This window comes from Talpa occidentalis, unplaced genomic scaffold (assembly GCF_014898055.3).
Source record: "Talpa occidentalis isolate TD23 unplaced genomic scaffold, MPIMG_talOcc4v2.1 talOcc4.4, whole genome shotgun sequence".
Classification (NCBI taxonomy): domain Eukaryota; kingdom Metazoa; phylum Chordata; class Mammalia; order Eulipotyphla; family Talpidae; genus Talpa; species Talpa occidentalis.
In genome coordinates, this window is record NW_023604295.1 from 41,258,401 (window position 1) to 41,284,598 (window position 26,198).

Sequence of the window (26,198 nt, forward strand, 5' to 3'; positions counted from 1 at the left end):
GGGCCCTTTTGGCGGGCTCTTGTGACGCCACAGACCTGTCGGGAGGGCAGAGACGGGGTTTGAGAGCAGACGGATGAGCGGTGAGGGGCGGTCTCCGAGCGGAGAGAAAACGCGCTGGCGCCCCAAAGCTGGAACGCTGGGGTTCGCGCGCTGCCCCCAAACAACGGAAAACGGAAGTCCTGCCCCGGCGGAGGCCTGCGTCCTGGCGGAAGCAGCGTTCTTCCCGGAGCTGTGGCCCGAGACGTCGCCCCCGGCAGCCTCGGGTCGGATGCCGGGAGCTAAGGGAGCCTCCGCACCTGGTAAGGGGGTGAGGGGGTTGGGCGCAAAGTCTGGCCGCGCCAGAGGGCCGGGGTTCCCCGCCCGCAATGCTGCTCTGTTGGTGCTTTGGAGCAGCCGTGGTCTCCAAAGAGAAACTTTGATTTGTTTTCTTACCCAACGTGGGTCCTTAAACTTGGGCAAATAAATACCCACTTTGCAGGGCAGCACCGTCTACCTGGCCCGCGGAGCGCCTGTTCTGGTGAAGACTTGTGTCATGCTCCGAATCTCTGAATGCTGACACTCCAGGGCATAAGATTTAGACACAAAACTGTTCGTTTGTTCTTACCGTACTTAGGCCGAAAACCACCATTTTTTTCTCTTTTCAGGTGTTGATGTTGAAATATGCCTTGTTAGCATATTAAAATGGCAGTCCCCAAAGACGCCATCCCTTCCTTGTCGGAATGCCAGTGCCAGATTTGCGTGGAAATCTTAATTGAGCCCATAACACTCCCATGTAACCACACGCTCTGTAATCCATGCTTCCAATCAACTGTCGAAAAGGCGAGTTTATGCTGCCCCTTCTGTCGCCGCCGGGTTTCTTCCTGGACCCGATACCATACCCGAAGAAATTCTCTTGTCAATATGGAACTGTGGGAGATAATTCAAAAACACTATCCAAAGGAATGCAAGCTGAGAGCCTCAGGACAGGAGTCAGGGGAAATCGGTGAGTAAAACCAGTGTATTTATTGGCTGAAAAAAGTCCTTTAAAAAGTGACTCAACACATTAATTTTTTTTTCATTTACTTATATCTTTATTTTATCTCAATAAGTTTTATATTTTTAGTGCAGTCAACACATTAATTTTTAAAAAAGAATTGAAACACACACACACAAAACCCAGGCTAGTATTTGTCTAAATTAGTCACGGGAGTTTGGCTTTTATGGGCTCCAAAATGTCGATTAAGGTCCATGACAGGATTTATTGTTACAATACCCAGGCTGTGTTCAGTTGGTGTTTGTTGGGTTAAAAATTGATGGGGGCCTCCCCGGTGGCGCAGCGGTTGAGCGCTGGGTTGCGAAGCTGCCCGCAGCCTCTGCAGTGCCCGTTCGATCCCCGGCCACCGGAGGAGGGTCCCGCATGGCGCGCAGACCTCTCCTGCCGCCCGCTGCTCCCCTCAGAGGTGTGCTTGGTCCTTCTGCTTGCTGTGCTCCCCGCTCTGGCTCTGGTGAATTCTCTCACCCTCCCGCGCTTCTGACTGTACCCAGTGCTTGTATAAATAAATAAATAAACAAATAAATAAATAAAAATAAATCTTAAATAAAAAAATAAAAATTGATGGGAGGGGGCCTCCCCTGGTGGTGCAACGGTTGAGCGCTGGGCTGCGAGGCACAGCCTCTGCAGCGCGGGTTCAATCCCCAGTCACCAGCGAGGGTCGCACATGTAACGGAGACCTCTCCTGCGGCCCCCGCTGCTCCCCTCAGCAGTGTATTTCGGCTGTCTGCCTGTTCTGTTCCCTGCTCTGGCTCTGGTGAATTCTCTCACCCTCCTGTGCTTCTGACTGCACCCAGTGCTTGTATTAATAAATAAATATTAAAAAAAATTGATGGGAGGGAAGAACGGGGATCCAGTCCCCAAGAATTGCCTATGTAGAGCCTTCAGTTATTATAAACGTCTATAAATATTCACAGATGAGCAATAGTGTCTGTGCAGCAATAGCAGAAGTAAGGAAGGTGCTGATTCCTATGTTAATATTTCTTTTATTTTCAATTCCTTTCTCTCTCCCCTGTAATTCATATATTTAATTAATCTCTAACTGCAGTGAGCCTAAAATAGCTTTCTACTACCAGTTCCTTCTTGTTCAATCATTTTTTAAAAAGATTTATTTATGCATTCAAGAACTGGGGTATAGGCCAGAGGTGTGGGGGTGGGAGGGGGTGAGAGGATTCACCAGAGACAAGAGTGGGGAACAGAACAGGTGGATCTACTGAAATACACTGCTGAGGGGAGCAGTGGGCAAGAAAGGAGAGGTCTGCTGCACCTTGTGGCCGGTGGGGATGGAACTGGTGCTGCAGAGGCTGGGATAGCTTCACAGTGCTGTGCTTAACCCCTTGTGCCACCAGGGAGACCCAAGTTCAATCATTTTTATTCAGAACCTCCCACAGTGTGCACTTAAGACCTATTCAGTGTGCCCCAAACCTGATACTTGACTCTTAACAGATTTAGTCACTCATGTGGTTATAACCCCATGCAGTGTTTCTCCTCTAGGCTTTTAATATGGTGACTATGCTCTGGTACAATTACTCTGTTTTGAACTATTTTTATTTTGGTAAATATAATAAAATTTGCTATTTTAATTGCATTTTTAGCAATAGTTGCCTTTTATTAAAACTTCTTCACTGAGATACTAGCATACAGTTCCATTAACAGTGTTCCCAGTGGCATTAACTGTTGTGCAACCATCACACTGTTTACAAAACTTTCATCACCCTAGACAAATTCTTTAACCATTAAGCAATGATTCCCTATTCTCCTGACCCTCCACCCCCCAGTTTCTAATCTACTTTAAGGAGATTTAAACAATCTTAACTGTTTCATATAAGTGTATTCATATAATATCTGATCTTTTGTATCTGACCTGTTCACTTAGGAAAATACTTTAAATGTGCAGGTACATTGTAGCATTTATCACCACTTCATTCCTTTTTATGGCTGAATAACATGCTATTTTATGGATAGATTTTATCTCTTCATTTAGGTTGTTTCCACCTTTTGGCTATTTGAATAGTGCTGATATGAACATTCATGTTCATGTATTTGCTTGAATACATTTTCAGTTCTTTGTGTTTATACCTAGGAGTGGAATTACTGGATCATAAGGTAATTCTGTGTAGCTTCCTGTGGAACGGCCAAACATTAACATAGGACTACACCATTTTATACTCACCAGCAATCTGTAATGTTTGCAGTTTCTCCCCACCCTCACCAATATTTGTTATTTTCCTCTTTTTTTAAACTTTCCTAGAAGATGTGAAGGATATCTTAGTGATTGTGTGTGTGTGTGTTATAACATACAAAACAAAATTCACAGTTTTAACCATTTCTTTTTAAGATTTATTTTATTTATTTTTGCATATAAGAGCTGGGGTGTGTAGGCCAGAGGTGCAGGAGGCGGGGATGTGTCTGTGTGTGTGAGAGAATTCACCAGAGACAGAATAGGGAGCAGAACAGGCGCATCTACTGAAATACACTGCTGAAGGGAGCAGTGGGTGAGACAGAAGAGGTCTCCTGCACCATGTGGATTAGCTCCCTGGGAGGGGGTGATGGGGGAATCAAACTCATGATGCTGCAGTGGCTGCAATAGCTTCATAGTGCTAAGACTTAATCCCTTGCGCCACCAGGGAGGCCCAGGTTTAACCATTTTTTAAGGGTATAGTTCAATGACATTAGGTACAGTCACCTGGTACACAGCTTTCACCACCATTTACCTCCAGAACATTTTCTTTTTCCCAAACTGAAACCCCGTAACAATCTCTTCTCCCTCCAATTCTTAAAAACCATTCTGTTTCCTGTGTCTATGAACTTGACTACTTTAGGTACTTCATATAAATATCATCCTTATCTTTTTCTGTCTGGCTTATTTCATTTAGCTGAATGTCTTCAAGGTTCCTCCATGTTATAGGAGCTGTCAGAACTCGTTCCTTTTTTATGACTGAATAATATTCCATTGTATGTATTTACCACATTTTGTTTATCCAGTCTGTTGATGAACACTTTGGGGTTACTTCCACTTTTTGTTGTAAATAATATAAAATGAATGAATATTCATTTCCTATGAATGACAACATCCTGTGAATATTGATATATATACAGCTTGAGTATATATATCTGCTTTCCATTTTATTTATTTACAAAGAAAAGGCTGCAGTCCATCTTTTAAAATTTTTTGAAGATCTCTTGACATTACAGAGATTATTGATAGTACACTCTTACACTTCTATGACAAAAAAAATTTCATGAACCAAAACAAAAAACCCAACCTCCGGAAAAAGCTTATAAAACTAAATAGGAATATCAGCATTAATAGCTGAACAGATGGTTTCACTCATAGCAGGAATTTAGAAAACCTAAATAAGGGACCAGGAAAAAGACTAATTAATACAAAGTAAAAATCAAAATCAACAAGCAACTATAAACCAGAGACACTTTACGGGGTGGGGGGGAGAGAAAGGACTAGGGTCAAAATAAGGGGGGGGGGTGCAATTGTATGGGGAATATAACCAAAATGAAAATGCATACATTGTGCAAAAATGAAAAATGATGTAAGAATTATATAAAATAAAATATTAATTAGAAAAACTGGAATAATAAACTAGTTTTAGGGAAGTTTTATGAGCCTTAAGAAAGATAATAGATATAAGTTATACTATTGGGTGGCGATACTTGCACGTTCCAAGTGATAAATAAATGTTAACTTTCACACACAAAAAAAAGCTGAACAGAGAAAGGCAATAAAATGCTTTAATTACAATATGAGGATGATAAAATGTGTGGAAACTGAAAATTTACAAACTTTAAAACCTGGAACCGCTGACTATTCAGAAACTACGCAGATGGATCTTGAGTAGTGAATAGCAGAAAGGGCTTGTGGATAGTCTGTACTGTCTAAGCTGCTCTCATGCCACCCATCTTCAAGGAGAACCTGACATTGGTTAGAGATTGAGCCAGGCTAATGCTGGCAGCAGATCCTATGAGGTAACCTGCCTAAATGTAGGTCCTTCCACTGGATTGCCAGTTTTGATCTGTGCCCCACGCATCTGACAGATCTCATTGATTTTGGCACCTTGATGCTTAATAATGCAGCCAATCAAATCATGTGGAATGGTGAGTTCATGAGTAGTAGTCTGAGATGCATCCATACCTGCACGGAATCTGGTGTTAACCATGTGTCATGGGAAAATGAGACTTGCATTGCCAACTGATCCAGCTTGGTCAAGTCTGCCAACTGTAGAATGGCATACTGTTTTTTAGTGGTATAGGACTCTAGAGGTGGCTCTGCAAGAAAAGGTTGAGACATATGGATAGGATGTTATGTACCAGTAGGGATGGTCACTCCCTTTGCCCTTCGAGGGTGTCTCCAACATGACCATGCAGATCTGTTTCACACGCTCAGTGATGGATTTCAGAATGCCAGCAATAGAGATGACTCACTTAATTGAATTGGGGAGCATGTCCCTGTCACCTGAGCTAGAGTCCCAGTACTCATAGTTTGTTGATCTATGACCGCTTTTCCCGCTGAGAGAGCCACACTGGCTAGCAGTCAGATTCCTGATTTCAATTCTTTTGGGCATATGCCCAAAAAGAAATTGCTGGACCTTATGGTAATTCTATGTTTATGTTTTGAGGAACTACCATGCTCTTTGCTTAGTTGTACCATTTTCCATTCCTACCAGCAATGAGTTCCTTTTATTTTTTTAATCCTGTCAGTACTTAGTACTTTCTGGGGTTTTTTTTTTGATAGATCCATTCTAATGGGCATGAGATGTTACTTCATTTTGACTTTGGTTTGCATTTCCCTGATTGTTGAGCATTTTCACATGTTCTTGTTGGTCATGTGTCGTCTTTGGGGAAAAAAATTATTCAAATCCTTCACTCCCCCCCCCCAACCTTTGCTCATTTTTTAATACTTTTGTTGTTACTGGTGTTCTTTATACTGAATATTAACCCCTTCTCAGTTATAGTTTGCAGAACTATTCTCTCCATTTTATAGGTTGCTGTTTCACTCATTGTATCCTGTGATGTGTTGTTTTTAAGTTTGATGTAATCCCACTTAACCTGTTTTTGCATTTTGTTTCCTATGCTTTTGGTATTATATAGCCAATGTCATGGGGGCATTTTCCCTGTTTTCTTCTAGGAGCTTTATAGTTTTCAGTCTCTTTGTTTTTTTTTTTTTCCCCTATTTTAAGTTAATTTTTGTATATGGTATGAAATAAGGGTTCCACTTAATTCTTTTACATGTGGATATCCAGTTTTCCCAGTACAGTTTGTTGATGACAGTTGTTTTAAAGTTTTTGTCTGGTAAGTCTGATATCTCTGCTTATTCATGTATCATTACTGTTAATTTATTTTACTTCTTTGAATTAACAATATTTCAATACTTTCTGCTTTTGTTATGCCTTGTGTTCTTTTTTTTTTTTTTTTTGAGAAAACTGCACATTTGATTATTATAATATGATAACTGAAAGTCAGATTCTTACCTTTCTGTGTGGCTTAGCTTTTTTCAATTTTGGATTGTTGAAGACTGTAATAATCTATTTGTTTACTGACTTCCCCAAAGTATTTTTGCAAAGACTATTCTTAGTTGTGTGTGGTCACCGAAGTCACTGTGCCTTAGCTTGTATTCAGCTAGTGTTTTGACAAATTTCCTTGTACCAGGAGCTGAAAAACAGTAACAAATTCAAAACACAAAAGCACCTTAGTCTTGACAGATTGACTCAATAGGTTCTGAAGTTGTCCTTTAACATTTAGCCAGGCTTGCACTGAGTGCAGGGATCAGCCCAAGAGAAAGTTTAGGGTATTCTCAGGTGTTTTCTGAGCAGGGTCTTGCATGGTATATACAGGCAACCTTCTAAGTTCTTATAGTGAATGCTTTTGAACTTATAATAAGTTCCCAAAGAAACACCCCAGTTTTGCACCCCAGCCTTAGGCAATCTGTTTTATGTTTTAGTATTTTGATAGGGATTGCAATGAATATGTAGATTGCTTTAGATAGGAAGGGCTTTTTAACAATAATAATAATTCCAATCAATGAGCATAGAGTATCTTTCCATTTATTTGTATCCTTATTCAATTTCTTACAGTTTTGTATCGTTTTACCTCCTTGGTTAAATTTATTCTTGTTTTATTCTTTTTATGCAATTGTAAATGGAATTGTTTTCTTAATCTCTCTTTCTGATTGTTTGTCAGTAGTATATAAAAATGCAACAGATTTTTATATTTTGGTTTTGTTTCCTACAGCTTTACTGAAATCATTTATTCTAATAGGGTTTTTCTGGTGCATCTTTAGGGTTTTTTGTGTATATTATCTGCAAGTAGTGGCAGTTTTACCTTTTCCTTTCCTATTTGGATTCCTTTTTTTTATTTTTCTTGCCTAATTTTTTTATGTTGAATGAAAGTGGTGAGAGTGGCCTACACTCCAAGTGGGCTACACTTGGAGTGGAGTGTCCCTCTTACTGAACTGGGAGGCAAAGGACAGGTTATGGCTCAAGTGCCATAGATTGTTGCTTTTCTTACAGATCGAGTAGACTGGGAACTATTTCTTCATTTGCTGTATGGTTTTTGGACCATTTCCAGGAACTTTATATGTCCAGTTTTTTCTATCTTTCTACATTGATGATTTTTTGTTGAATCGATCTGCTGACTTCCTCTACTGAAGATTTTACTCTGCTTTTCTGGAAATTAATCTTCCTTACTTTATTTTTTGTGCAGATTTCATTGGCATATAGCATAACACAAAAAAGTGCCCAGGGTCAGTGGATTTTCAAGTGGAACATGTCTGTGTAACCAGCATTCTGATCAGGACCCAGAATGTTAACAGAACTTCTGAATCCTCATTGTGGCCCCCATCTAATTTACTCATCATTCCTACTATCCTGATTGTCTATAGCATTTGCTTGTTTTTGATCCTTTTTAAAAATGGAATCTTGTATTCTTGTGTCTGACTTCGTTAGCTCACAATTATATTTGTGATGATCTGTGATATTTGTGGTTGCAGCTTCTTTATTTTCATTTCTGTAAGTATTATGTTGTATGGATGGTAAAGAGTGGCGTAAATGCCATAGATTCTCACTTTCCTTACTGAGCTGTAGCGTAGTACACTGAGAACTATCTCTTCATTTGAGAAATTCTGTGTCCATTTGTATTGGGCATTGTTTGTCTACGAATACTGATTATGGATACTGGTACTGTGATCATTTTTCTACTTGTATTATGGTAAACACGTATATTCATTTTTGTTGGATATATTCACCTTTCTTAACAGTGGAAATTCATGTATCTTAAGAGTGTGGATAGAGTTAAATCCTTTTCTGTGCTACCTGAGAATCTGACTTTGATTGACTTTATCTAACTTTGTTTCCCCTAAAACCTACTAAGGGTGAGAGTATCAATGAATATCAAGAAACCTGCTTTGTCCCCTTAACTGCCAGGTTTCAGAAAGCTTTGCTGTGGGTTACTCACTACCTCTTAAATTATCACACTGGCTTTATCCAGACAATTCAGGTTCTTTAAAAAGTAATTGTGGAGCATGCATATGTATACTTGTGCACATTACCAGGAAGCCAGTAAACCAAGCTTCTTGCTCATTGATTAATCCTACCCATAGTGTCTTTGCTGTAGTAGGACTACTTTTATTTTAATACTCTATTATTTTTATCCCTGGTGGTACAAGGGGTTGGGACGCAGCCTACAAGGCTGTCCGCAGCCTCTGCAGCGTGAATTTGATTGCCAGCCAGGGAGCTACCCACATGGTGCAGCAGACCTCTCCTGTCTCGCCCGCTGCTCCCCTCAGCAGTGTACTTTAGTCAATCTGCCTGTTCTTTTCCCGCTCTGTCTCTGGTGAATCCTCTCACTCCGCACACCTCTGGCCTGTACCCCAGCTCTTGCGTGCATAAATAAATAAATCTTTAAAAAAAAAAAAAAAAGACATGGGGCCTCCCCTGGTGGTGCAGGCGATTGAGCATAGCTCTGTGAAGCTGTCCGCAGCCTCTGCAGTGCCGGTTCAGGCTGGCCGGCGAGGGTCCCATATGGTGCAGCAGACCTCTCCTGTCGCTCCCGCTGCTCCCCTCAGCAATGTATTTCAGTCAGTCAGTCTGCCTGTTCTGTTCCCTGCTCTGTCTCTGGTGAAGCCTCTCACCCTCCCACGCATCTGGCCTGTACTCTGGTTCCTATATAAATAAATAAATCTTTAGGGAAAAAAAAAAGACATGTATCCTCAAAAAATACATAGCATACTTTTTTTTTTTTTAAAGATTGATTTATTTATTTATTCATATAAACACTGGGTACAGTCAGAAGCGCGGCAGGGTGAGAGAATTCACCAGAGCCAGAGCAGCGAGCAGAGCAGGCAGAAGGACTGAAGTATACTGCTGAGGGCAGCAGCGGGTGGCAGGAGAGGTCTGCGCGCCATACAGGACCCTCCTCCGGTGGCCGGGGAGCAGCCGGGGATCGAACCGGCGCGCGGAGGCTGCGGGCAGCTTCGCAACCCAGCACTCAGCCGCTGTGCCACTGGGGAGGCCCCATAGCATACTTTTTTTATATTGATTTCTGTTTGTTTCCTATAAATGGTGTCTTGCCTTCAGTATCAGTTATTTGCCTTTTTTTTTTTTTAAGATTTATTTATTTATGCATACAAAACTGGGGTACAGGCCAGAGGTGCAGGGGTGCAGAGACAGAGGGGAACAGAACAGGCAGACTGACTGAAATACACTGCTGAGGGGAGCAGCGGGTGAGGCAGGAGAGGTCTGCTGGGGATCAAACTCATGATGCAGAGGCTGCAAATAGCTTCACAGCGCTGTGCTTAACCCCTAGCGCCATCAGAGAGACCCTGTTATTTGCCTTTTTAATTTTTCTTGAGTTGTGTGTGGAACCATAGGTTTACAACACTGTGTAAGTTTCGGTGTCACACCTCAACAAATGTATATAACACACCATGCCCTCCACCAAAGTTCTGGTAGCCATTCACTCCCACCTAATCAAAACTAATGTTACCTTAATTGAAGAAAAAAAAAACACAAAAACCTGAAACTTAAACAGTGTAAACCAATGTTGCAGGATTTTTTTTTTTTTTTTTTTAATTTTCTTTACTTGGGCCTCCCTGGTGGCTCAGGGGCTCACCAACCACTGTGGCATGCCCCTCGCCAGGGAGCTAATCCACATGACACAGCTGCTCCCCTCAGGAGTGTATTTCAGTAGATGTACCTGTGCTGTTTCCCACTCTGTCTCTGGTAAACCTTCTCATCCCCCGAGTTCTGGCCTACACCCCAGTTCTTGTATGCATAAGTAAATAAAAATAAAATCTTTTAAAAAAATTACTATCATATTAATGTACTAGAAGAGTTAAGTATATGTTTTCATGTGTCATTTTCTACCAGAAAACCTTTGACTTTAAAAAATGAAATTCCATAAAGAAATTGTTGTTGTGACTATTAAAAATTACCATTTTTTTAGCTTTGTATATTTGTATAATTCTAATAGAACACCAAAACTAGCCATAAAGTCTATGTTACCTATAATACTTTTTTCTTTCTTAATCTGAAACAGTTGATGACTATCATCCAGTTCATCTATTAAGTAAACCTGGGGAATTGAGAAGAGAATATGAAGAAGAGATAAGCAAGGTAGATACAAAAACAGTTATTTCTTTCTGTAAAAATTCTCTGCTATGTTTTCAGTTTCCGACTTTACATACATCTTATGCTTATATAAATAATGTATATTGCAATATAAACATTTGTAATATACTTTACAAAGGCTCCCTCCATTATTTACATGTATTCAAAATAGTTACAAACTAGCTTCACTTTATACATAACTGGTGTTATGTGCTAGTCATCCCTAAGCATTTAATTATGAAAAATTTGTCTTCATATTCCTGAAACTAAACTTAAAGAATGGGGGAAGGGTGGTAGATATCTTAAGGTATTTTAGTCCATTCGGTTTGCTGTGACAATACTGTATATTGGGTGACTTAAACAACAACCATTTATTTCTTGTAGTTCTGGAGGCTGGGGATTTCAAGATCAGGGTGCTGGCAGATCTGGTGTTGCGTGAGGACCACCAGTTTCCTGGCTCGTAGACAACTGCTTTAGCTCTATGTCTTCATCTGGGATTGTGTGGAGAGATAGATGAATTCATACCATCATTCTTGTTTCTTCTTTTAAATGTACTAATCCTTTGAAAGGGTGCCAATAACCTAGTTATCTCCCAAAGGCCCCACCTCTAAATAATACCACATTAGGAGTTAAGCTTTAACATAAGAATTTGGAGGGATACAATGAGTTTACATGAGGAGAGGATATAAGGCTCATTGTAAAGTACTTAAATAGTAAAAGTGCCTACAGGTGAAGCCCTGGTGCCTGCCCTCCTCTTTCCTGGTTAGTATGTAGAGCAGTGTCATCCAATAGAAATAGTGTGTCAACCGATGTATCATTAAAATGTTTGTAGTAGCCACATTTTTAAAAAGATTTTTTTTAAGAACACATGAAATTAATTTTAATGTTACATTTTGTTTAATCCAATATATCTAAAATACTATGTAGTGAATATAAAGTGTTATGTAAAGGTATAATTTTATGGTAACTATATACGTTACTGCATTATATAACCAGGTTTTAATTATAAAGTTATAGATAAAAGTTAATGATGGAAAATTTTTATCTTTTTACTTAATTTCAAAATATTTTCTGTATTGTATTTATAATACACATCAGTTTGGACTATTTACATTTAAGGTACTCAGTAGACACATGTAGCTAGTGGCTACTCTATTGGACCATGCAGGTCTAGAAGAAATAATAAATAATAAAAAAAATTGATAGTTGTCTAATGTCCTTAAGGATTTTATTTTATATTTTTAAAGATATTTTTATTTGGGACCTCCTGCTGGCGCAGCGGGTTGAGCGCCACGTTGTGAACCTGTCTGCCGCCTCTGCCACACAGGTTCGATACCCACATGGCACGGCAGACCTCTCCTGCATCGCCCGCTGCTCCCCTCAGCAGTGTCTTCGGTCCGTCTGCCTGTTCTGCTCCCCTCTCTGTCTCTGGTGAATTCTCTCACTCTCTTGCACCTCTGACTGTACCCCAGTTCTTGTATAAATAAATCTCTTTTTTTAAAAAAGATGTTTTTATTTGTATACAAGAGCTGAGGTACAGGCCAGAGGCTTGAGGGAGTGAGAGAATTCACCAGAGACAGAGTGAGGAACAGAACAGGCAGACTGACTGAAAAACACTGCTAAGGGGAGCAGCGGGTGAGACAGGAGAGGTCTGCTGCGTCATGTGGGTAGCTCCCTGGCTGGCTGGGGATTGAACTCATGTTGCAGAGGCTGCGGATTGCTTCAGAATGTTGTGCTTAACTCCTTCCACCACTAGGGAGACCCTTAAGGATTTTAAATGAATGATTTAATCTTTATAACCATGCAGTGAGAATAGCTTCTAACAGGATGTTTTTGACTACAAATTTAAAAAAGAACAAAACTTAAATTATCTTAAACATAAGAATATGGTTAATTTTTGTTATGACAACTCAAACTGACTAAGAATTCCAGAAGTAGGGACTTCAGGCTGGTTTCATCCAGAGCTCTGGTTTCATCCAGAGCTTTAGCTCCACCTCTCTGCTGACTTCTGTCAGCTGGCTTTATCCTCAGTCTAAATAGCAAGATGAATACAAACCTTAGATGTATTGCAACATGAGAAGGAAGAAACTCCATTCTCTTCCAATGACTTTCCTTTAAAGGCTAGAGAACGCAGAAATCCTTTCAACACTTTCCCTTATTTCTCCTGTGCTCAAATTGGACCAAGAACTTACTCTGTAGTTAAATCTTTTGGATATCTGGAGTGGTTGCCTGTATTATTTCTTTCAGAATATGTAGGTTTTATTTTATTTTATTTTTTTTAAAGATTATTTATTTATTTATTTATTTATGCATACAAGAACCTGGGTGTAGGCCAGAGGTGCAGGGGGGTTGGGTTGTGAGGATTCACCAGAGACAGAGTGGGGAGCAGAACAGGAGGATCAACTGATATACACTGCTGAGGGGAGCAGCAGGTGAGACAGGAGAGGTTTGCTGCGCCATATGGGTTAGCTCCCTGGCCAAGGATCGAACTCATGTTGCAGTGGCTGGTGTTAGCTTGATAGGGCTGGAACTTAACCCCACCACCAGGTAGGCCTTTTGAAAAAGTCAGCTTTTGAAAGTCAGTCAAACAGAATATGTAGGTTTTAATGACCACAAGCGTGATGGAGAATCTGAGTTTGAGTTTCCTATTGGCCATTTACTATTCTAAGAAAATAAAATTGCTTTTTTATGTTATCTCATGTGTATATCATACAGTGACCATTGTTATGGCTTCTTCAGCACCTTTCCACTCCTGTCTACTTTGAGGATTGATTGACCACAGCTTCAGGAGTTGGCTCTGATTAATCTAAGTTCATTTTAATCTTTCCTTCCTCTTTGCTAAGGTCCAATTCAAGAATTTAGGCTTAAATTAGTCACCTGAAGCTAGGGGAGGTTGGGACTTAATTAAGTTTTAATTGGGCTGACTAAGAAAGGTTTCCTGAAAGAGATTTCTTGAACTATTGTGCAGAATTTTGTCTCTCCAGATTTGTACCTCATCTGGGATATTTCGGTTCTCATCAATTGTTCTTTTTTTCACTTTTACTATTCTTATTATGAAGTATTACAAATATACTAAGAAATTCAGAGAATTGTTTTTATTAATCATTTTTGAGGTGGAGGCAGAGCGAAGAGCCAATGAAGAAGAAGAAAACAAAGCCAGTGAAGAATACATACAGAGATTATTAGCAGAGGAGGAAGAAGAGGAGAAAAGACAGGCAGAACAAAGGCGAAGAGAGATGGAAGAACAACTGAAAAGAGATGAAGAACTGGCAAGAAAGCTAAGCATTAATATTGTAAGTTTTGGGAGAGATCTTTGAAATTGCTTTGACTATGTAGTTTCAATGATGTGAAGAAGCAATCACCATAACTAGAAGCTATTTCTGACATAATTACTCTGCTTCAAACAAAACTTTTTTGTGTATTTTTAAATCTTTTTTTTTTTAAAGATTATTTATTTATTTATTTTAAGATTTATTTATTTATACAAGCACTGGGTACAGTCAGAAACGCAGGAGGGTGAGAGAATTCACCAGAGCCAGAGCGGGGAACAGAATAGGCAGAGTGATGAGATACACTGTTGAGGGGAGCAGCGGGCGGCAGGAGAGGTCTGTGCGCCATGTGGGACCCTCCTTCAGTGGCCAGGGAGCAGCCGGGGATCGACCTGCGCTGCAGAGGCTGCAGGCAGCTTCACAGCCCAGCGCTCAACCACTGCGCCACCGGGGAGGCCCTATTTTTAAATCTTTTGTATACTGTTACATATTTATTTCAATTCCAGTATACTTTTAAAAAAAGCCTTTTTTATATTAATTTAGTAAATTTAAATTATGTGGGAAAGCTGTTCTGTGAAAAACGAAAGTTTCTGTTACACAATCTCTTTCCCCAAAGGTTACCACTATTAGTAATTTCTAATAACGTTTTTTTTTTTTTTAATAGAGGCATGTTTTATTTATTTATTTGTTTGTTTTGTTTATACATGCACTGGGTACAGTCAGAAGCGCGGGAGGGTGAGAGAATTCACCAGAGCCAGAGCGGGGAGCAGAGCAGGCAGAAGGACCGAAGTACACTGCTGAGGGGAGCAGCGGGCGGCAGGAGAGGTCTGCGCGCCATGTGGGACCCTCCTCCAGTGGCCTGGGGGAGCAGCCGGGGATCAAACCGGAGCCACAGAGGCCGCGGGCAGCTTCGCAACCCAGCGCTCAACCGCTGCGCCACCGGGGAGGCCCTCTAATAACGTTTTTTCCTTATATCTAAAAAATATAAGGATGCACAATTTTTTTTCCTTGCCTTTTTTCACTTGTTGTAAGTTAAGATACTTTTTTTTTGTATTACTACTGGTAGTCTTGCTGTAATTAAGATCAAAGGCTACAGTGGGACCCAGTGATTTGAAAGAACCTGGCAGAATCAACTGGAGCTCTTTTATAATGCAAATTTGAAGATCTGTTAAATAGATTTATCTAAATCTAGTGAATCAGAATCTCTGAGTTTCCGAGTTAGGGAATACTTTGCCCAGAGGCATCTAGGGAAATCTAATGCCTGTATATTTTCAGAGCCTCTAAAACCAGTTCCTTTGCTTTCAGACAAATACCTTAAAATATATGTATCAAAATGAAAATACAGAATTGGGATTTTTCCCCCCCAGTTTTGAGAGGCCTAACATTCATAACATTATACCCAAATTTTAAATTCTGTGCAATTTTTGTATCTTTTCTTTTTTAAATTTAATCAGGAGAGCTTTGGAAAGGTGCACAATCAGAAAATTAAACACTGAACCAGTAGAGTAACAAATGGGATGGAAAAGAAAATATATCATTGAGAAGAATCTGGGGTCATCTTTACGTTTCTTATTCTTTCAAGAGCCTACTGTTCTAATCCTTCCTGTTTTCACATGGGATTGTAAGAGTAGATCTGTTGATATTATGTAATAGTTTTTGTTTTACTTGTGGAAGTATGATAGTGCAGGCCAAATGTCCCTTGCCGCTAATGATAATAACTTTTATAATAGTATAGCAATAAATTTGAGGCTGTTTTGGCATGTAAGTATTCATGATTTTTATTGATATGCACTTAAGTCTCCAGATTATTTTCACATGAAGCTAACTTTGATTCCAGATATGTTCACAGTTCTTTGAACATTTCCCTGCAGGTTTAGATAGTTATAATTGTCTGAAATTATTCATCAGAAAAACTTACAGGAAAAATTGGAGTGGCGCAGGGTGTTAAAGACAGCGCTATCAAGCTACTGCCAACCACTACAAAATGAGTTCGATTCCTGGTTGGCCAGAGTGCTAACCCACATGGCACAACAGAGCTCTCCGGTCTCACCCACTGTTCCCCTCAGCAGTGTATTTCAGTAGATCTGCCTGTCTGCTCCCCATTCTCCCTGGTGAATCCTGTTACCCCCCCCACCCCGTACCTCCAGCTTACACCCCAGTTTTTGTATGCATAAATAAATAAATCTTTTTAAAAATTTACAGATATTATAAATTAATGAGATTAGTATAATCATGGCTTTGTGCTTAATGTGAAGTAAAATGCAATTTAGACCACTTGAATGGAGATTTAATCTTGTTCATACAAATTTTAGTGCGGTTGGTATTTGAAGGATGTACAGAATTTAAATGTGAGCATAACTCATGAAAATTTTATGGATTCTAATTATAGTTTTTCAGATAGCTTATTATTTAATAAAATTATTTTTAATGTTTGTTATGCCTTTTCTGTTGTTACAGAACAATTTCTGTGAGGGAAGTGTCTTGGCTTCTCCCTTGAATTCCAGAAAAAGTAATCCTGTTGCAACCAATTCACAAAAGAAAAGTAAGAACAAGCAAACAAACACTGGAGATATTCAGAAGTAAGTGAAGATGACTTTCAAATATTTATTAACCACCTACTTTATATCAGTGTTTTTTGTTTATAAAACCCACTGATTATCAAAATTTAGTCCATGAACTCTGCATGAACTCCTATAGATGGTCTGAGATTGATGTTAAGTGAAAATAGGAGAGCTTCTTAGAGTTTATATTCTTGGCTGACAGATGTGAAGTCTGTCATGATTACTCAGGATTTCCATGCAATTCCCATTTCCTCAATATTAGCCAGTTGGAGACCTTTCTCTAGATTTAGATTGAAATGAGAAAAGCTGGTCACACTCATTGAAAGAATTTACAGTTTGGCATCTAAGTCATTCCTGCACCCTCTTTTTCCCAATCTATGCATTACATTTCTTCTCTATCATACAGAAAACATGAGCTAAGTAGTCTGCAGTGAAGTGATTTGGTTTCTTCATAGTGCCCTCTCTAGCAGCAGCAGGTAGAGTTGATAGCTTTCTCATAGTAATTCACATTTGGAAGAGTTTAAGAACCACAATCTAGACTTTAAAAGCAAGCAAATGTGTTTGGTTCAGCTGAGTAAATGTGTGCAAGTTTGCCTCCTTCCAAAATTTATAGAAATTTTGGATTTTGGGAGTGGGGAGAAACACATTTGGGGGTAGGCTTAAATAAGGTGGTTACTATTAAAAGAAAAGGTAGATGTGGCAATGCCAATATTGTTAATAATGATACTATGAAAGTAGAAACCATTAAAAGGGGGAAATTATTGATCTAATTTGCTTAAAGCATGTAACTCAGGATTATTATACATTTAAGTATATACAGTGAAATGCATAGAAACAGACAAGGAAATGCAATATATTCTTTTAGATAAATTGGCAAAGCAGCAAACTAATCCCTTTAAAATAAATCTGGCTTTATCATATTGTATATACCATTTATCTTTCAAAGCATTCTAATTTTGGTAAAAAAATTTTTTAAAGGTACTTGACACCTAAATCTCAAATTGGGTCAGCGTCACAGCCTGAAGTTGTACAAGAAATCAGCAAAAACTCCATGTCTAAGGTATGGTGATGCTAAAGATGTTCTTAGTTGGCACTTTTAATAATGCTATTGGTTGCTAATACTTGTAGTTTCCTAACTTTTCTATAGCACTATAGCAATGGAACATTCATTCTATGCTAGAAAGCATCCAGCTTTTTCTCTGAAGGACCAGATAGTAAACATTTTCGACTTTTCATTCTCTGTGGTCTCTGTCGCAACTATTTGATTATACTTTTGTTGTGTGAAAGCATTGCTTGACAATATGTAAATGAATGAACATCTCTTTGTTCTAATAAACTATAAAAACAAGGCTGATTGTGGTCCATGGGCTGTAATTTGTGGACCCCTGACCTAGATAATCAATTCAAACTGAATAAACCACTTCTGGTACCAGCTTCCCTTAAAATACTACAGGATGGGAAACAAAGGATGCTTGTAGGGCATCAAGCATATTTATTCAGCTGGTATCCTCACCTCAGAGCTCCTGAGTGACAGCTTGGAATTGAGACCATGGAGATGAGTATGATAACTGCATTACCCAGAAGCCCCATGCACCTTAAGAATTAATGATTTAGGGCCTCCCCGGTGGCGCAGCGGTTGAGCGCTGGGTTGCGAGGCTGCCTGCAGCCTCTGCGGCGCCGGTTCGATCCCAGCTGCTCCCCGGCCACCGGAGGAGGGTCCCATATGGCGCGCAGACCTCTCCTGCCGCCCGCTGCTCCCCTCAGCAGTGTACTTAAGTCCTTCTGTCTGCTCTGCTCCCTGCTCTGGCTCTGGTGAATTCTCTCACCCTCCCGCGCCTCTGACTGTACCCAGTGCATGTATAAATAAACAAACAAACAAATAAAAAAATAAAAAAAAAAAAAAAAAAAAAAAAAACAAGAATTAATGATTTATTGTAACAACCCATGGGTGTAGCTTCTAGGGGTCCTGGTAAGGAATAAATCTAGTCAAAAAAGATAGGCCATAGAAGCCCCAAGCTTTGACTCCTGTTCAGTACTTAGAGGTTACTGATACTTTCCCAGTACAGTTGTAGTTCACCAGTAAGGATCATTTTTTTTTTTTTTTTAATATTTATTTATACAAGCATTGGGTACAGTCAGAAGCGCAGGAGGGTAAGAGAATTCACCAGAGCCAGGGCAAGGAGCAGAACAGGCAGACTGACAAAGCACACTGCTGAGGGGAGCAGCAGGCAGGGCAGGAGAGGTCTGTGCGCCATGTGGGACCCTTGCTGGCGGCCGGGGATCAAACCGCTGCTGCAGAGGCTGCGGGCAGCTCCGCAGCCCAGCACTCAACTGCTGCGCCACCAGGGAGGCCCAGTAAGGATCATTTTTACCCTAAGTTATAGTAAAATAAGTGTCACTATGACCTAGTGACATGGGTAACATTCTACCTTTTTCAGGTTTCCAGGAAAATAGAGACAGGAAAAGTAAACTGACAAAAGGGGCAGTTTCCTACATAAAAGTTTTGTTGACCTTTTACTCACAGGTTCCTAAAAGATTTTCAATTCAGGTAAGTAGTTTTATAGCACCTAATGTTTAGTGGATATTTACTATTTGCCAGACTATGTATTATCTTCTTCAGTCTTCATCACAACTACCAGATCTACAAAGTAGGCATCCTTCTTGTGTGCATGTGGCACACAGAGCTAAGTTGCTTCCCCCAAGTTCCTAAGTACAGATGGTAGAGGGAGAATTCAAGTCTAGAAAGTAGTCTCCTTCATATTAGAATTGAGGGATACTAGGCAGAGGCCGTGTAACACAGGAATGTTTTTTCTGCTCTGGTGTTCATGCTCATAACAAAACTAGCAAACCTAGAATTTGTTCAATCCAAACCACATTGCTTTGTAAGAAATGCTTTCAGGAATGGTAAATATAAAGCAAAGTAGGTAAAAGAATAGATTTAAGGTTATTCTAACAACAAGGAGTAATTTTTATTCTGAAACAAAAATTTGCACTGCAACTTCTTTAAGTACTTTCCCCCGGTCAGCGCTAATGCTAAATCTTGACTTAACCTAAGAACTACAAGTGAGAAGAATTTTATACTGGCTAAAGCAAGAGTTCTTTTTTTTTTTTTTTTTTTTTACATCATTGTTCATTTTTAAACAATATTTGTTACCCCCCCACCCCCCCCACTCCCATTAAGCAAGAGTTCTTAACCTAAAGTCTAGGATTAGAATCCAGGAAGTGCATAAACTTAAAAGAAAAAGTTTATGTTCACCTTGCTGTCATTTTAGTGTTTCTATTAAAAAATTAGACAATAAACTGTAATATTGTTAATAGTACACCTTGGCTTTATCAATAGAAAGCATAGGTTTTTATCAAATTGCATTTGTTAAAGATCTCTTAAAATATCTTTTATATTTATACCTACTTCAATATTACAAGTTATTAGACTTGCTACTAGATCATATTATTTAATGTTTTCATAGATACACATTATTATATAATATCTATTTTAACATTTTAAATAATTATGCTGCAATATAAATTTTTCCCTTAGTATTATAGTGTAATTGACATATTAATTTCAGACATACAACATGATTTGTATGTATTGTGAAGTGATTACTATAGTTAACATCTGTCACCATATATAGGTATAATTTTTTTTCTTGTGATTAGGATTATTAACATGCTGTTTTGATTACTATGGCAATGGAGTTTGAAATTAAGGAACATGGTGCCTATAGCTTTGTTGTTCTTTCTCAAGATTGCTTACTCTCTTGGGTCTTTTAGAGAAAGTAAGAGAGAAGTCAGGTCCTAGTGCCTGCTATTAGCAGTATGTAGAATCTAGTTTGTGGATTTTGAATGTAGGTTTTCACAGTGAAGGAAAGAATGCCTTAATCTAAATTGGCAGACAAAATGAAAATACTGTAGAGAATTATATCTTGGGGCTTCCCTGGTGGTGCAAGGGGTTAAGTCTCAGCACTATGAAGCTATCAGCAGCCACTGCAGCACCACTTTGATCCCTGGCCAGGGAGCTTGACCCGCATGGCTCAGCAGACCTCTCCTGTCTTGCCTACTGCTCCCCTCAGCAGTATATTTCAGTCAGTCTGCCTGTTCTGCTCCCCACTCTTCTCTGGTGAATCCTCTCATCGCCCCCACCCCTCTGGCCTATACCCCAGATCTTGTATGCATAAATAAGTAAAATAATCGTTTAAAAAAGAATTACTATATTTTATTAGTAGAAATAATAACTGCTTTATAACAACAACTCAGCTATGGCATCAATATAAGGTATATATTATGACTTGATGTTTTTACTTGGTTCACTCTTTCTGTTTTCTATAGGAAACCGACAGAAGCAATGTAAAGATCCCTACATGGCAAGACACAGAAATTGTGGAAGATATGCCAACACTTTCTCCGCAAATAGGTCTTGAAGTTCAAGAACAAGATGCAACGTCTTCAGTAGAGTCACCTATGCCTCAGTTATATGCCAATGGTACAGAATGGTGCCATGAAGAAGAAGTCAAAATGACACCAAACAATCATGATGAAGAGTTACCTGTCATAGATCATGAGGAACCTAAAACCAGAGTTCCCTACTCTAGAGAAACTGCAGATAAGCCATGTGGCAAAACAAAAAGTGGGTGTGATATATCAGATATGAAACAAATAATTGAAAATAATACAATTGACATGGAAAATGAAGAGTCTCGCCTATTGATCAGTAAAGACATTTCCAAAAGAAAAAACCAAGAATCTTCATATGAAGCAGTCAGAGATCCATGCTTTTCTGCAAAAAGAAAGAAAATATTCCCCAAAGTTTCCTCAGACCAAGAGGAAACAGAAATTAACTTTACCCAAAAACTGATAGATTTGGAACATCTACTTTTTGAGAGACATAAACAAGAAGAACAGGACAGGTTATTAGCATTACAACTTCAGAAGGAAGTGGATAAAGATCAAATAAAGCCAAATCGGCAAAAAGGCTCCCCAGATGAGTATCAGTTACGTGCCTCAACCTCCCCTCCAGACAAATTGTTAAATGGACAGAGGAAGAATTCCAAAGATAGGAACTTAAAAAAACAAACTAATATACAACATACTAAACTTAGGAAAGGCTCAACAAATGAAAATTGGCAACCTTCTTTCAAGGTCCAGTTGAAACGTTCACTTCCTGGGAGAGAGATGACAAATTTTGCTAGAGATAATTGTAATGTACCTAAAAACACTCATTCCCTACAGTCTAGTAAGTCACAGAAAAGTATTTTTCAAATGTTTCAGAGATACCAAAAGTAATGTATGAGTGAAGGGAATGTTTTATAATCTAGTAAAGCTGGGTTGTGAAACTGTCACAGAATCTTTAAATCTTTATAAAAGTTTTATTAATTCTTCTGCAGGCACATTCATTGTCTTTAATTGAAGGATCGTGTGATTACTAAGGAAAGATAGACAACTGTGTTTCTGCCAAACTCAGTGGTAAGCAAGAGTCCTGACCCTTTCCATTCTTAATAACTGATGATACTGAGTTTGACAATCCTTATATAAATATAAATATATAAAAATGCCTTGTTAAACTGCCAAGAAATCTTAAGGTACTATTCTTTTTTTGAAAAATGCATGTTTGTAGCATTTGTTCACCTTTTTGTCCTGATTAGTAATCAAAGCAAGATTGTACCTAGTAGTTAACCTAGCTAAGGAGTCCATGTAGGATTTAAGATCTAAGTTTTCTTGCTGCTCGCCCCTGTATTTGTAGAACATTTGAAATTACATCACCCATAACACTAAAGTCATCTAATTTTGATTTCTGCTTTAATTATTTTAAATATTGTAGTATGTGATCTAAAACAGGTTAGGATCAATGAATGTCAAAACAGGAAAACTATAGTTCTCTGGAAAATTAGAAATTAGATGATAGAAAGGAAACTGGACTCTTGATAGAAATGGACTTCTTAGTTGGATGATGCTAATTGGGATGGATTGACAACTTGGAATCATTGGAACTGAATGGATGATGTGAGACTGTGTCCAAGATGGAGCCGGAAGTATAATTTGACAGAACATTGTCCCTTGTCTTTCCTTTACTATATGACACAGAAAATATTTGAGTTTTACATCTTTTCACTCCATAGTATCAGGGATCAAAATCAAAATTAGTTACAAAATTACCTGAAATTTTGAAAATTTATTCCAAGAAATATCATTTCTTGTAGAACCTGAGACATAACCGTGTGTTTATTGATTCTGACTTATGTGCTTATAGACAGAAATGGAAAGTCTGATACTGGGGTTTTGCCCTGTCTTACCCCTGAAACTTTAATCAGAAGATAGTGATTTCATTTTGTGAAATTTAACTTAGAGGCTATTAATCTTTTGTTTCACTAATATGAACAGTGAGCAAACAAGATTTAACAGCATTTCTGTTGATGTCTAGTTATCTGTTTTAGTAAGTAAAATAAAATGTCTTAGAGCTGATTTCTAGCTTATGTATGCCAATATTTTTATACAGCATTAAAATATTTTTCCTCTAGATTCTGTTACTGAAATTCTGTTATTATTTACATGTTCAATGACATCTACTTCAAATATAGATTGTATAATTATGGGTAGAATTTAAAAGTTAGTTTGCCCTTTCTCAAAAAAGTTACTTTGTGCTTTCAAAAAAAAAAAGTGATTTTCCTCTGAGTAATGATTGTTCTGAAATGAAGTATAGACAAAAACTAACCAAATTTGTCTAAAATATACTAAAAACTGCCTTATCAAACCAATATTTCTCTAACAGCAAATTCACTTTACATTTTAGGGTAGACATTGTTGGGACTCCTCAAATTAAGTTTCGTAATTAAATCTTCCTAGAATAGTCCATGACCAAGCAGAAAAATAATGGGGTGTATTTAGAATTTATATATTTACCCATTTAATTGTCTGTGAAGAAGTCTCCCTGACTAACATTGGTTTTAAGATAAATTTAATTTCTCTATTAGTTTTTGATAGTCCTACTATGTATGCCTTTTCATTAGAAACTGATGTTTTGTGTCTGTCATTAGAATGCAGTGCTGCATTTCCTCTGATTTTTGTGCCAAGAACATAAGAGTATTTAATTTCTCAGGGAGTAATAAAACTGGTAAAAATATGAAAATTAAAGTAATAACTAAAAATAAAAATGGAATATTATATATGTATGTTTTACCCCAATAAAAAATATAAAGTACATAAAAATAAAAAGGTGTAAATAACGAACTGGAAAAGAAGTAGTTGTAGTCCATCGCAAAGAGCTAATTTCCTTTATATTAAGTATCTGCTGATATATTAAAAAAGAAAGACTAACAGCCCTAAAAGAAAATTTTTAGTTTTTTTCAAAGGAACAGCTCCCAAGAAAGGAAATATAAGTGACTCTTAGATAATGTGAAAAGATACATTATGTCTCTTGTACTAATGCTCACATACGCTCATGCATATTTTTCCTGACTTTTAGTTTAGTAAAGATAAAGGTGCTTTTTTGGTTTTGTTTTCTTGTTTTTGCATATGGATATGTATTTTTGATTTTGAAAAAGCAAGGAATTTATGTGTTGCTTGTTATAAATAGAAAATTAAGAATCCTTATGAAGGTAAACTTGGCAGTTCTACCTCTAGGAATTTCATAAAGCTCTCTCCACGTGTGTAGAATGATATGTTCAAAACCTTTTTGTATGGCATTGTTTGTAATAATAAGCTTTAGAAACAACTTTAATGTCACATCAATAGATTGTAAATCTATGAAGGTACAATGAAATACTTCATGGCCCCAAACAATGCTGATATAAAAAGAACTACTTGATACAGAGTTAAATAAAAACATATAAGATGTAGACTAGCATATACAACGTGTAACCACTTACCCACAACAGTTAAATATGTATGTATATGTTTGCATAAAGTGTCTCTAGAAGGAAAAGCAAAAAATTTAGGCACCTGGGAGAGAAACTGGGTGACTGGGAAATAATAATGAGAAATAACTTCATTTTTATACTTTTTAAATCATTGAATATGTCATTTGTCAAAAAATACTTACATGTTCTTAAAATATTGCAAGGAAAGCTTATGCTTCTCAGTTGTACTGCTCTAAATATTTTTTGTGTTAACGTTTTAAGAACCATAATTCAGGAATATTTTTTTAGTGTGGAAAAAATAATGTATATTTTTCAAAATAGAGTTTTGTGTGAACCTGAATTTATTTAGTTTCAATGTACTATTTTTAAATCATTTGAAAAGCAAAACAAACTTTCCAGTTAGAAGTAGGTAGAAGGTAGCATTACCTTCTAATGCTATCTTCTACCTACGGTCTTGCTGAGAACATGGAAAACATAAAGTAGTCTGCCTAACAACACCAAGCAGCTTCCGAGACAAAGAGGCTGGGCCCTGTTCTAGAGAGGGGAGATTTAAGAGAGAGGAACTGATGTTTACAGTCACTTTTTCACTGGTAGTATATGCCTATTCTCAAAGCCTGAGAAGAACCAGGGCTGCTGGTGGTAAACAGAAACCAGTAGAGCTGTTGGCCATCTCATGAAGCTGCAGTTGTTTTCTAAAAGACTGAAAAATCTGTGAAAAACTGGGAGTTGTCATCAGAGTGATAGTGCTGATGAGGCAAAAGAGTAGAGTCCAGTATACCTTCCAGGGGGAAAGAAAGGACTCAATTGATAGCACAGAGAGACTGCAAAAGACATCCCAATTTGGCCCCTATTGTAATAAGGGTCTGTGAAGTAAAACTTGTAAAATGGCTTTTAGATTCCTTAGTTCACAAATATTTAATTGGTAAGGAATTGAACTATTGTAATTTGTGCATGAGTTTTGGACTATCAAAACAAGGACATGTGGTACAGAAAAGAAGGGGAAAATTTCCTGCCTTCAGAGGGTCTCTGCTACTTTTGTTTACCTCAGGTGAATGTAGCCAACAAAGTTGCTATCAGGAGTTAAGGGAAGTAATATAGAGAGAGCACTTGGTAATGCCCTGCTAGTTCCTACCCCCTGCTGTCTTCACCTCTACCACCCCCACTTTATCCAGGAGGTATGTACATCCCCAGATGTAGCTCCACTTAATTGTAATTATCTCCTGTCTACTGATGACTTTATACTCATCTCTCCTTGCCAGAGCTATGTCCACAGTTCTCTGTGTCTCACAATATCTTGACCCTAAAAGAAATCATTCAAATACTTCCTGACTTCCTTAAATTCATGTAATAGTTCAACACATTTGATATGCATAAAAGTGTGTCAAACACTAAAAACTTTGAGGTGGTAAAAAGACTAGGGTGTTTGCCATTGTATGTTTACTCTTCTATGTAAAGAACTTAATAAACAATCATGACTAAATTTTGATCGTGATTTTTTTCCCCCAGAATAATTTGTCTTGTCTTGTTAGGACTTGGAGCAACATGGCCCTGAGTTCAACTGAACTCTTACTTTACATGTTACTTTATTTTTCTCTTCTTTAGCTCTTGCTGCTGCTGTTAGCCTCTATCTCCCAAACTAGTTCAATTCAAAAGGCTTTCAGTTGATGATCATAAATTGAGTTCATTTTTGTATTATTATTCTCCATCCCTTAAGACCAAAATAGGGTTGAGTGTCTCTTTTTTCACTGCATGTTAGACTGACCTTGAACTTGCCTGAGTCTCAGGATTACCACTCCCTGCTCCGTTTATATTAGCCAAATTATACTGAATGTATTGTTTAGGGTCCAGTTAAGAAAACAAAACCAGAA

General features: G+C 38.2%; 1 protein-coding gene and 1 pseudogene across 1 annotated transcript; one reads left to right on the forward strand and one right to left on the reverse strand.

The window, feature by feature from the left end:
* Positions 1-26,198, forward strand: RNF168 (ring finger protein 168). Its single transcript, XM_037525354.2, has 7 exons — positions 1-299; positions 645-982; positions 10,577-10,653; positions 13,761-13,940; positions 16,374-16,495; positions 17,456-17,537; positions 20,807-26,198. Exons 2-7 carry the CDS (start codon positions 682-684, stop codon positions 21,758-21,760), a joined length of 1,716 nt encoding a protein of 571 aa, XP_037381251.1. The 5' UTR covers positions 1-299; positions 645-681; the 3' UTR covers positions 21,761-26,198.
* On the reverse strand, positions 4,907-5,607 carry LOC119257037 (poly(rC)-binding protein 2-like; annotated as a pseudogene).

What these genes read in the sequence shown, in the direction of transcription:
- RNF168 (XM_037525354.2), top strand. Translation starts at nt 682, where the DNA reads ATGGCAGTCCCCAAAGACGCCATCCCTTCCTTGTCGGAATGCCAGTGC. An exon ending in ACAGGAGTCAGGGGAAATCG is followed by an intron (nt 983 to 10,576) that starts GTGAGTAAAACC and finishes AATCTGAAACAG; the next exon opens with TTGATGACTATCATCCAGTT. An exon ending in GCAAAAACTCCATGTCTAAG is followed by an intron (nt 17,538 to 20,806) that starts GTATGGTGATGC and finishes TGTTTTCTATAG; the next exon opens with GAAACCGACAGAAGCAATGT.